Below are 12,335 nucleotides of genomic sequence, written 5' to 3'. Positions count from 1 at the left end.
AATGTCCCATGGTGGTTTTATCATCATGGCAAATGAAGACAAACTCCAGGAATCTAATCACCAATTGTGGGACCAATTGTGCTGAAGCCAGCTGCCGTAAATGAGATTGAGGGAGGGTCATGGAGAGTGCTGATCATTAATGTGCATCCTGCTTGCCCTGGTTGGCCCCTGAATAGATTTATTGTTCTCTTTTTCTTTCTGTCAGTTGTTCTTCTTCATCTGTGCATTCTTGCTCTGTCTGTCAAACTAACTTATATACCTCTCTTTCTCTCTCTCTCTCTCTCTCTCTCTCTCTCTCACCCTCACCCTCTCTCTCTCTCTCTCTCTCTCACCCTCTGTCTCCTGTTGGGTAGAGTATAATTAAACAGGATGCTGTGTTCCATGAGGGTAATTGAGAAAGGGGTGATGGGGGTGTATTGGTCCCAGCTTTGCTCTAGTCAGCAATTAAGAACAGCACTGCAGAGTGTGCTAATTAGGCCTCAAGGACAGTAAGAGAATTTGCGTCTCGTTAAGCTGTTTCACTAGCAAGGATAGTCCTCCCATCCCCCCTCTCTCTCTTTCTCTGTATATCCCTTCTTCATGCACCCCCCAGGATGATTTAAGAGGCTATGCATTCACCATGCTTGGATTTGGGGGATTCAGCTGTCGCTCATGCTCAGTCTCGGTCTTGCCTTACAGTCTCTCAGACATACACTGCACACACTCCAACACACACACACGCACACACACACACACACACACACATATTTTTACCAAACATGTGTTCACACATACACTCTTAACATTATGCACACAGTCAGTCATTCCTATCAGTAGGATTGCAGGGGTTTCTGTCCTTACTCTTAGGCAGTGGTGTTTCCATTCTTGTTGACACTTAGAGGGTTTGTCTGATGAGTTTGTCAAGTATGATTGATGTGCTGGAACACTAGACCATGCTGGTGTTAGAAATGTCTGGGTACCATTTCCACAGTGAAATAAAGACAACTGAATGACTGGGGCTATTTAGAGCATCCTGGTCAGCATCCAACAGTCTCACCACTTTAAACGTCTCTCCTCTTTTTTACTAAGAGCTCCACTCTGGTCTGCAATGGAAGTGTTCTACTTCTTGCCGTGCAAAAGGTCTTTGTCTTTCCTGTGTCGCCAAACCTTTTTTTGGGATTGATAATGATTTCAATTTGAGGAGAAATGTTTATAATGCCTACAGCACTTGAGTGAGGGTTGCGGGAGGCCTGTTTCTGAGGCGTTTGTTTCTGTTATGGGGGGCATGTCCGGTTCCTTCCTGATCCTGCTTCCGAGAGTCGCACACATTACCCTCTTTGAAGAAAAATCCCTTCCTCAAGATGCCCCCTTCGTTCACTCCTCCAATCCCTGTCAAGATTCAGAGCTTTCACCCCACATTGCAACATCCAAATCACTGCCATATGTTTTCTCTCATATGAGCAAATTCCCATTCCCTGCCTCCCAGGGGGGGAAGTCAACATTCAGCTCTGGCGTCTACTGTAGAGTAAAACCAGGGATGTCGTCCACTGCAAAGCCCTGTGCTTACATTTCTTGTTTCATTAGACAAGATAATAGTCGTATGGACACTGTAATGGATTTCCAAAAGGACTCCAACATCGTTAATTACAATAGTTTGTTAATTGTATTATTGATGATTCAGTAATCATATGCTTTGGTGGTATGAAAGCGGAGGAAGTGATGTTGCGTAGTGAATGCTTGTGTTTTGAAAGCTGTGCTCTGAAGTGTCACTTGTGCCCTGCTTTTAGTGAGCTCGGCCTCATTTACACCAGGCTTGCAGGCATCAACACACTGTGAGCCGTCTAATTGGCAACAGCAGGTATATTCACAAGATGGCATTTGCATGGAAATTGCATGAATAATATGTTTATCTGACAGATTGCTTCAGAAATGTGCTGTGACTGCAAGGGATCCTGATGAGCCCATTTTTTTTTTTAAAGATCACCGTCAGAGAAATAAGGGTTGACAGGCTTGAAGGATGTCAGCATCTTGGTGAACATTAGTTATTTTATTAAAAGGCTTACATAAGCCTCTGTTAAAGCTCAGATGACTGAATTTGCTGGATCATTTTCCACTCTTAATGCTTGAATCAGTTCCAAATAAACTGGGGGCTGGGATGGCGGGGGTGGTTCTTGGCCTTCCCATCTGGAACAAATGTAGGAAAATGGCACTGAAATGAGGCACCCCTTTTTCTCTGGCCGTGTTTTTGTCAGATGCCATTGTGGTTTACTCAATGTGGTGGCATTTTCAAAATATGCAGTTGGGATGCTGTTCTTTCAAGATGTCATCATCTGTATGAAAAACAAATTCTGCCACTCCTTCAACAGTTACTTTCCAAATTCCAAAGCCTCCATGAAGTGTGTATTTCTGTGTCTGTGTGTAGCATGGTTCTGGTGTGTTCATTTAGTAATCGTGTTATGTGCTTTCTCTTCTTCCAGCTTGCCAGTCTTGAAAAATAGAAACCAAGTCCATGACATTGAGAAACACAAATGATGGACAAGAAAAGCGGTAAGAACCCCTCACAGTTTGCTATGCATATGAGGTCTCAAATACCAGTCTCCTATTCCCACCATCCCAGGAGCTTTACTCTAATCCATATCTATTAATAGTAATGTCACCTTGGTCTCCAATTTGGTAATCTAATCTGATAGCAAGCACAAATAATGAAGTTGAAAAGAATCCACATGTGCTTTCATGATACTACTTTAGCTCAGTTGGTTAGCTCATATTGTTAAAGATTTCAAGTCTTACTATCACTACTCAGTAGTGACCTAGAGATAATCTGTATGGCCCAATTTTACTATAAGGTAACTGCACTGCAGTGAGTTCATTTCCACTCTGGTTTAGTGTGTCAACTAAGTGACACAAATAAAGTACAAGCGATCAAATCATGCTGGATATGTGATGTCTTTTTCTCCGCATTATAGCAAATGGCTATCCCTCCAAAGCCCCCGAGGGAGGCAGCCAGAGGAAGCAGATCCCATACTCTGTGGAGACACCCTATGGCTTTCACCTGGACCTGGACTTCCTCAAGTATGTGGACGACATTGAGAAGGGCAACACCATCAAGAGGGTGCACATCCAGAGGAAAAACAGGGGCCCCAAATACAGCACACTGCCACGCAACTTCAGCCTTCCTGGACATGGAGCCCGACCCCCTCCAAAGGACGTGTGGGCATCTGGCACTTCCACCCTTGGGCCCAGGCCTAAGTCACGGGTCACTGAAGTCCAGCAGATCTATGATTTCAAACCCAGTGATGGTGGGTCCTCCAGCCTCTCGAGGATCCAAGGGACTAGCTACAGCCCTCCCCCAAGGCCAGCGGAGGAGGTCAAATCTCGGGTGTACGAGGAACAGCCACTGAGTCTCCAGTTGAGGCCTAACCTGCTCCGAACCTCCAGCATGCCTGGTAATGTCCCCCGCAGGAAGGGCTCAGACTCCTCAGAAGACCGGAGCCCTGTGACTTTGGGTGAGTCACAGAAGGAGAACGGCTCCCTTGAAAGGCTCTTCCGAGCGGATGACGGTGGGGACAGACGGGGGAGTATACCCCAAGACCGGGCAAGCCTGCACATCCAGATCACAAACGCATTAAAGAGGGTACGGGAGCTGGAGGAACAAGTGAGGACCATACCAGAGCTGAAGTCCCAGATCGGCTCACTGCAGGATGAGAGAGAGCGGCTTCTAAAGACAATACAAGAACAAGAACAGAAACAACAACAGCCTTCGCCTGTTCCTCCGCCAGCAGAGGAGCAGCAGCAGAAGGAAGAGGAGGAGGAAGAGGATGAGGAAGATGAAGATGACAGTCCCAAGCAAGGACCAGAAGACTCTGGCCTTCCAACCACCATGATCTATATCGAGCCTCCTACCCCAGAGGATGAGACCAAAGCCAGAGTAGAGGAATCAGAATCAGCCGGAGAAGAGCCAGAGGAGGAAGCAGCTGAGACGCAGAAACCGCAGACTTCAGAGATCCAAACAGAGGCATTAGAGAAAGGACCAGAGGAGATGTCAGAGGCTTTGGTGTCCGTGCCAGAGACAGAGACACGAGTAGAGACATCAGAGAGCATCACAGAGCAGGCAGATGCAGAGCCAGCACACCAAGAGGAAACGCAAAAAATCTCAGCAGAGGAATTTGAAAAGCCAGTCGAGGCATCCAGACAGGGTGTAGAACAGCAAGAAAAAAAGGCAGAAAGTCCCACAGAGCACTTTGAGGAGAAAAAAATAGAGCCATCAGAGGGTGTTTCAAAGGAGACAGCCATGCCAAGAGTCCCATTAGAGTGTCCCGTATCTGTTGTGATAACAGAGGCAGAGGACGAGAGCGAGGAAGCAGACATTTATGAAATGGAGGGAAAAAACGCTCACCAAGTTGAGCATCCCATCGAAGAGAGCCAGAGTCTCATCGTCCAGACACTACAGGCCAAACTAAAGGCTATGGAGGAAAAATTGAACCTTTCCAGCCTAGAGTTGGAGCAGACCAATGCCTTACTAAGGGAGCAGGTGGAGGAGAACAGGGTGAAAGATGAGAGAATACAGGAGCTTAGCGACAGAGCAGAAGAGCTAGCAGAAACGGCGAAGAAAGACACAGCCGAGAATAATGTCTCAGCTGAGAGTCAGCCACAACCGGTTTTGACCAGCGATGCGTCAGTTTGTACTGATTCTGAACACATACCTGTTTCTGAAAAGGCAGTGTGCACAGACGAAGAGGCTCAGCCTAGCAATGGCCCTAAAGAGACAGATCTGACTTGCTCCAGTACTCAGACCACTTCTGTGGAGGCCAAAGACATGGAGGTGTTGGCCCAAGTGCTCACCTTAGAGAAGGAAGTAGGAGTTGAGATCATTACCTGTGACCAGGCAGTTGAGACAGAGCCTCAGACAGACATGGTCTCTGGGACAGAGCCTCAGACAGACATGGTCTCTGGGACAGAGTCTCAGGTGGACATGGCCTCTGGGACAGAGCTTCAGGTGGACATGGCCTTTGGGACAGAGCCTCAGGTGGACATGGCCTCTGGGACAGAGCATCAGGTGGACATGGTCTCTGGGACAGACGCTCAGGCGGACATGGCCTCTGGGACAGAGGCGAGGAACGAGGGATTAGAGGAAGTGGTGGAGCAGGAGAATGTGCTTTCTGAGGCTGTGGACTTAAAGAGCACATCTAGTGAGAATGTGGTGAGTGAAGTGCTTGTGGAAAGAGTTCTTGAGGAGAAGGCAGTTGAAGATACTGTTGGGAAGAGTCTAGAGGCAGGAAGTGAGACGGAGGAGAAGAAAGTGCTTGTGGAAAGAGTTCTTGAGGAGAAGGCAGTTGAAGATACTGTTGGGAAGAGTCTAGAGGCAGGAAGTGAGACGGAGGAGAAGAAAGTGCTTGTGGAAAGAGTTCTTGAGGAGAAGGCAGTTGAAGATACTGTTGGGAAGAGTCTAGAGGGAGGAAGTGAGACGGAGGAGAAGAAAGTGCTTGTGGAAAGAGTGGTTGAGGAGAACGGGGTGAAGGAGAGTGTGGTTATACAGAGTGCAGTCACAGAGCCTGCCCCTGCTGAAAGTGGAACTGTCGCGAACACAAAAAGGGAGGATGTTGCCAAGGAGCCTGCAGTCACCAGGGAGACAGTAGGATCTCCCAGTTCATCAGAACCAGCCCTGAAATCACCAAAAGAGGGCCAGCCTGGGCAGGAGGCTAAGTCCCAGTCTCGCCGGTCCAGCAGTGAGGGCTCGGGCTCCGCCTCCTCACCGGCGGCCAACGTTGTCAACCGCATCCAGGGCCTCCTGAATGAGCAGTGGAGTAGCCTGGGCAGCGGGAGCCCTGAGGCATCTCAGAGTGCACCCCCCAAGCCACAGCAGCCGTCTAAGTTCAGCTCCATCCAGAGTCAGCTGGTGAGCTCGCTTAGCGTCCTCTCCGCCTTCTATTCGCCTGGGCAGAAGGAGAAGGCAGCAGCAGCCTCACGACAGTCAGGTACCGGCACATCTCTTTAATTTCCTAGATCAAATTTGTGAAATGAGCATATCCAATTACTTGATTATATTTTCTCTCATTTGAGAGTAAAGAGAGTAGGTATAAATCATATGTGATAGTTAGTTTAGATGGTGTTTAGTTACACATTTTGGATAAAAGTCTTTCCAGTTGACTTGTATTGTGCAGTAGTGACATAAAGGAAGCAGCAATATACAGTAACTGAAAATAGGTTTCAAAAACACAGTTAGTGTAACATCTAAAATTGAAGATCTAAAGTCTCCAATCTAAAGAGCAAAAAGAACCGTTGCCGTGGTAAATGGTTGCCTTTTGTGTGGCAGCTCCTCCTTGATGTTCTCCATAAAATCCAGAGCAGTCTAAAGCTCAAAGCTTTATTATCTCTGATGTTTGGCCTGGTTATTCTCCATTGATAACTCTCATAAGACTCAGATGTGTTCATGCCAGAGCCCCTGTGATGACTGCAGAGGATCAGAGGGATTCTCTTGCATTTGCTCTGTTGAGTTGGAAATGCCAGTGGCCTGTAGGTCTGCCATGGTTGAATCCCCCCCCCCCCCCCCCCCCGTTGTTAGAAGGAACATCTGGAAAATGCACACATTGACTGACATTGCTTACTAACACAATGTTGGAAGGCAACTCTATTTCCATCATTTGTGCAACCACAGTGCCCCTAAACAATTGTTTCTGAACTAAGCCTTTTGGAATGACCACATTGGAACGTCTTATACATCTTATACAATTAAATCAATTATAGTAATCTAAATTACAGAATCATTTCATTTAGAACATTATTATCCCCCAGTTGTTTGTTTCAATTGACCAAACTCATTATACAGTGTGGAATGTTCACAGGAAATCCCATGGGGGCTGACTTGCCAAACTATTTGATGAGTACAGTTGCACCATAATTGCATCCAGAGTCTCCACAATGAGCCTCCGTCCTTGCAGGCCCCCTTTTTTCTTTCAGAGAAAACACCAGACCTGTTGGTTTGCACTGCATACAAAATCAGTAAATCATCATTACAGAAATTCTCTCTCTCCTGCAGTGGCGGCTCCCCAAAAACTTCTCAGGGCGCATTTGTTTGGATAATGATTAAGGTGACCAATTTGTTAGGTACATAAAGCAGGAAAATTGTATCTATTTGTTGTGAGCTTATTAACTCATACAGCAATACCTTTTTGTCAAGTAGATGGCAGCACACAATAGAAAGATTTCCCCTCTAGCTACATAAGTTACGGGTGGTGTCGCTACCCAATCCTAGTCCACCTTATCACGCACGCATAAGGCTCATCATCAACATATTCAGGCCAGGGACCCACAAACTGATGGCGAGATGAGCAGGGACCCCCTACTATACATTTCATACATTTTGTTTATAACTTTTTTACTGGTTCATCTTTTAATCTACCTTGTAGTTAGTATAATGCTAACATTAGAAAGGGGGCTTATACACCTCGCAAATCCCCTCAGACTTATTTTTCAGTTACAATTAAGGTTTTTTGACCTTGTACATTGTCTATTTCTCTGTATTTATTTTTTTTAAATCTAAGCCAAAAAATCTCAAACTAACAACTTATAGGTACAAACAAGACCAGCTACGGAGTTTGGTCCGCCATCTTTTATTTTTGATCTTTGCGTTCTTTAGACTTGAGCATAAACACGATCTGGTGCTGTCGTATTTGCATGAAAGGTGCTGTGATTGAACCGGTGCCCAGCTTGAGAGAGCTCCTGTGGGTAGCTGAATGTGTGCATTGGACTGAAAGATAACGTCTTCTCGATCAATTTATACGTTCGCTACAATATGTTGGATTTATGTTAAGGTGAATTTAAAGGGAATAAATACAATTCAGATTCGGAAGACATTTAAATTTCTAGGGGGGGAAATTGATTGAATTTTTTTTTTTTTTTTTTTATGAAATATAAAAAAAAAATGTCTTTATCAACCAAAGATTTTGGACCCCCCTGCGGTACCTCCGCGGACCCCCTGTTGAAGACCTATGTCTTAACGCATAATGTGGGTTTATTTAACGTAATATTTAATAATGTTGTAACGGTTTATAGCATAAGGCCCAACGTCAACATATGGGGCTTGTCTTGAGTTTGTGTGAGTGGAATGAGAGACTGTCAGTTTTGGGCCCTTTTAAGCTCTTTTTGGTAAATGTATGTTTTGACAGGTCTTTTGGTTAATTATGGATGAAAGCTGGTCTGTTTCCTTACTCTCCACTTGGAATGACAGCCTTTAACTGGAAGGGTGTGTGGTGATGGAGCAAGGGGGGAATAAAAAATAAACGAGGGCGTGAAAAAAATGCAGAGTATAACAGAGATTTAAGCAATAGAATATGAAAGAGAATATGTTATGATATCATCAAGGTCTCTACATAATTCTACGATAATTGCAGTCCAGGTATGGGAAAATAATGAATGAGGTTGGAGGAGGCTGAAAACACGACATGGAACCCTTTCTTTTGGTACATGGGACATATTGTGTATTTAACACCTGAATTACTGTCTTCTATAACCTCATGTGTAGGGCCACACCTAAGCATTAAAGTAAAAAAAATCAGATTGTGCAGATTGTTAATTAAAGTTAATTAAATGTTTAACCAGATCTGTTGTTGGTCCAGATCATGAAAAATGCAGAACATCAGGCATCCAATCACATGAGTATATACAGTGCTGGTGACACCATGTGGAGTATTCCATCTGCCTCACCAACCTCTCTCTCTCTCTCTCTCTCTCTCTCTCTCTCTCTCTCTACGAAGGTCTGAAATCCATCATGAAGAAAGATGGTTGTCCTCAGAAGCCAGGGAACGGAGCAGCAAAGAAGAACCTAAAGTTTGTTGGAGTGAATGGGGGGTAAGACTTGTGACTTTCCAGACTGCCATTATTTGTTTCCTCCTGTGAATGAGCCATGCTAAGATGTTGACTCTTTACATTAAGGTACCACAAATGTCTTAACCTCTAAACCCTTCGTTCCTTAAATGTAAATGTTTGTCTGTGTTCAGACTGAAAAAAATGTTTATAAAACCCACGTAAACATTTTTAAAGCCCTCTATAGAAGGTACTTTAATGGAAAGTGCCAGTCTATAGACCTACTGTGTACAAACATGCATGGTGATAGGTAAGACTTGCCATTTTGCAAGCCTCTTGTTTTCTTTTCTCCCTCTCTTTACCTTCTCTCCTCTCTGCTCTGCTTTGCTCCAACTCTCATCGCAGTGTTAATATAGAGAGGGCACAAGCTATAGAAGCTGCCGCGAATGTTTCTATGAAAATGCCTTGATGTGTATATGCATGCATGAATTTTATGCATATATGGGGCATGGATGTCGGAATATGCTTGTGTGTGTGTGTGTGTGTGTGTGTGTGTGTGTGTGCGCGTGTGTGTGTGTGTGCGTTTGTGTGTGTGTGTGTGTGTGTGTGTGAGAGAGAGAGATGTTGGTGAGATCTGATTGAAACAGAGAGCACTGTTTCAGAACAAAGGCCTCTATCTGGGTAGTGACTGATCAGGACAGCCTCGGGGTGTCACCGCTGCCAAACCACAATTACCTTCCATCCCCACCGACAGCTCTCCCATCCCAGCCCTCATCAGAACATAACAGGGGCCTATTCAAGCCATCTATCTCCCTCTTTGCTCAGACCAAAGCTCAGTGTTAGCTGTGGATGGTGCCTGTAAGGTTTTGGAAATGGAGGGAATGTTTGGGCTATGAACACATCTGAATGGGAAGAAGAGGAGACAGTGGGGCTGCTAGTGTGAAGGTGAACTAGAGTTGGGAATGAAAGGACAGGCCCAGGCTCAGGCATATGACTACAGTGAAGGGGCTCCATCTCTCTCTAGACTACAGCAGCAGGCTCAGGCATATGACTACAGTGAAGGGGCTCCATCTCTCTCTAGACTACAGCAGCAGGCTCAGGCATATGACTACAGTGAAGGGGCTCCATCTCTCTCTAGACTACAGCAGCAGGCTCAGGCATATGACTACAGTGAAGGGGCTCCATCTCTCTCTAGACTACAGCAGCAGGATGCTAATGGACAGGGGGCGGCTGTCACTGAGGTGATGACATTTGTCACGGGAGGTGAGTGTATGGAGGGTGGTCACTTCAGGCAAGGACTGACAGATGAGTTATTAGTCTGGAGGACATGGAGCTCTGGAGCGCAGGGAAATAGAGGAGCTAATGAATGAAAATTGAGAGGCTTTTACCTGTTTTGATTTGCATCTTGGGACAGCCATGTTAGTTCACAACAGTTGGGACTAAATGGATTGAGTCTACATGTATTCAGTTGGTAGATGCTTTCATTCATTGTTTTTTTTTTGGACTATATTAATTTTAATATTTTATTGAATCAAATCAATGGCTTGTTTTTTGCACTTGTGAATGGAGTTACCTTAAGACTGTTACTTGATCCTCATCAAAGTCGAACCTTGCGCAGCAGTCTGGAGGTTAGCAACAGTGGTGTGATTCATGGTCCTGTGGTCAACCGTTCACAAACAGCCTGAGCAGCTCTCTTGTTGGTTTTGCTCCTCAAAGCTTTGCTCTGTGTTCCAAAGGCTCAGAGAGCAGCTCCACAGTGAATTCCCCACCCTTGGGGAGTAGCCATGTGCTGTTTTTCTTGCCACTGCCCAAAACAGCTCATACATGACTGTCCTTTATCTCACCACAAGCGAGCAGTGCATGTGTAGCCACCAAAGTAGCCTCTGTGAGGCCTGGGTCACCTGACCTCTTTCTATGTCTGTGTCTATTCGCTCACGTCCTTGAGGGATTGCAGGAATTCCTTGGCCCCTCGCTTCTGAGGACAAACTGGTGAAGGAGCAGCTTTTTCTGAGTAGTCAGTTCAACAGGGTTCCTTCAGAGTACAGTTTTGAAGTTCTCTGCTTTTAAACATTTGGGTACACACACACACACACACACACACACACACACACACGTAGTATACCTTTTCGACGTTCAAAACACCCCTCCACCATCTACTGCCCTACACTCTGAAGCCCAAAGAGGTCCCTTCATCGAGGCTGTTTGTGTTGTCCAGCTATGAAAGCACCTCCAGTGAGGAGTCCAGTGGGGAGGAGAATCAGGAGGAGCAGGAGCAGGAGGATAGCTCTGAGCCGATGGAGGACAAGGAGAAGGAGCAGGGCCACGAGGCAGGCGTCGAGGCCCAGGAGGAAGCTGACTTTGCTGGGGCTCAGGGGGAGGAGGAGGCTGGGGGGCCAGAAGGGGCCACGGAGCCCACAGGAGCAGAGGCCTTCATGAGCTCCCCGGAGCAGCCGGTCAGGTGAGAGGAGAGGGCCGTGGGGTTGGAGCCAGGGCAGGGGATCTGTGGGGGTGCCAGGAACAAAGGGATAGAGATGGAGGAGTGAATAGGGTTCACTGTTAGTCACTGACTGTGTCAAGATCCAGTAAAGCAGACACAGCATGTACAAGTGCACTACAAATGTGCCTCATATGTGAAGAGAGGCAGAGAACGGACCAAACAGAACACCAGACACCCATTTTAAGACTCCATAGGCAGAGAACGGACCAAACAGAACACCAACAGCACCCATTTTAAGACTCCATAGGCATAACAGAGGCACAATACATGCTTTTGTTCAGGCCATCTGCGGCCCATAGTGTACTTTGTGTGTAGTATGAGACAGGTGTTGAGGGACAGTTCCATAGTTCATACAAGCACACGTAGTCATATGAAGGAGGCCCATGAGGTCAGCTTGTCTCTAGCATAAAAAAGGGTCAGACTTTCATAGGGGTTTAAAACTGGTTTTGGTACTACAGCACCACTCAGCATGTCATCACAACAGGAGAACATTCTAGGTCATTGCGGAGAGAGAATGTGGACAAAGTAGCAGCATGGTTATCCTTTTTGCCCAGCATGGAAATCATATGTGAATGTTTGACATTTTGTTTTCAGTTTCCATGGCATTATGTTTGTACACTGAATGATTGAGAGAATGGAAGTGAGCACATGATGATATCCTTATTTATCAGCCTGTTTTGGTGGCTATATCACCTGTTTGCCCTCACAGTGAAGTTGTTGATAAAGACTTCATGGCAGCTTGTTATTACCTGAAGGATCGCAGGAATGAAGTTGACAACCCGAACAAGGAGATGGTAAGAAACTGTACTGACTCAGAATTGCTGTACTGACCTTGTGATTCATATGCTCAGTAGATTCAACTTGCCTCTGTTAAAGATGTATTGAACTAATTGTGATCAGACAATGGAGCATACCTGTACATTTGTGTGTATTTAGTCACACTAGTTGTGTACCTGTACATTGTGTGTGTGTATTTAGTCACACTAGTTGTGTACCTGTACCGTGTGTGTGTGTGTGTGTGTGTATTTAGTCACAGTAATTGTGTACCTGTACATTG

The 12,335-nt window shown here is 45.7% G+C and overlaps 1 protein-coding gene across 1 annotated transcript in view; it reads left to right on the top strand.

Annotated features, from left to right (window-relative positions):
* The window catches only part of kank4 (KN motif and ankyrin repeat domains 4), a 48,650-nt gene that overhangs the window by 29,842 nt on the left and 6,473 nt on the right, over positions 1–12,335 (top strand). The window contains exons 2-7 of the mRNA XM_080833379.1: positions 2,457–2,526; positions 2,946–4,885; positions 5,066–5,954; positions 8,733–8,826; positions 10,997–11,239; positions 11,988–12,072. Of these exons, the coding sequence (XP_080689505.1) occupies positions 2,508–2,526; positions 2,946–4,885; positions 5,066–5,954; positions 8,733–8,826; positions 10,997–11,239; positions 11,988–12,072 (3,270 nt within the window). The 5' untranslated portion in view covers positions 2,457–2,507. The remainder of the gene's footprint in view (positions 1–2,456; positions 2,527–2,945; positions 4,886–5,065; positions 5,955–8,732; positions 8,827–10,996; positions 11,240–11,987; positions 12,073–12,335) is intronic.

Source organism: Sprattus sprattus, assembly GCF_963457725.1.
Source record: "Sprattus sprattus genome assembly, chromosome: 2".
In the NCBI taxonomy this organism is placed as follows: Eukaryota; Metazoa; Chordata; class Actinopteri; order Clupeiformes; family Clupeidae; genus Sprattus; species Sprattus sprattus.
Note: the sequence above shows the minus strand (reverse complement) of the source record. Positions and strands in the feature narration are given on the sequence as shown.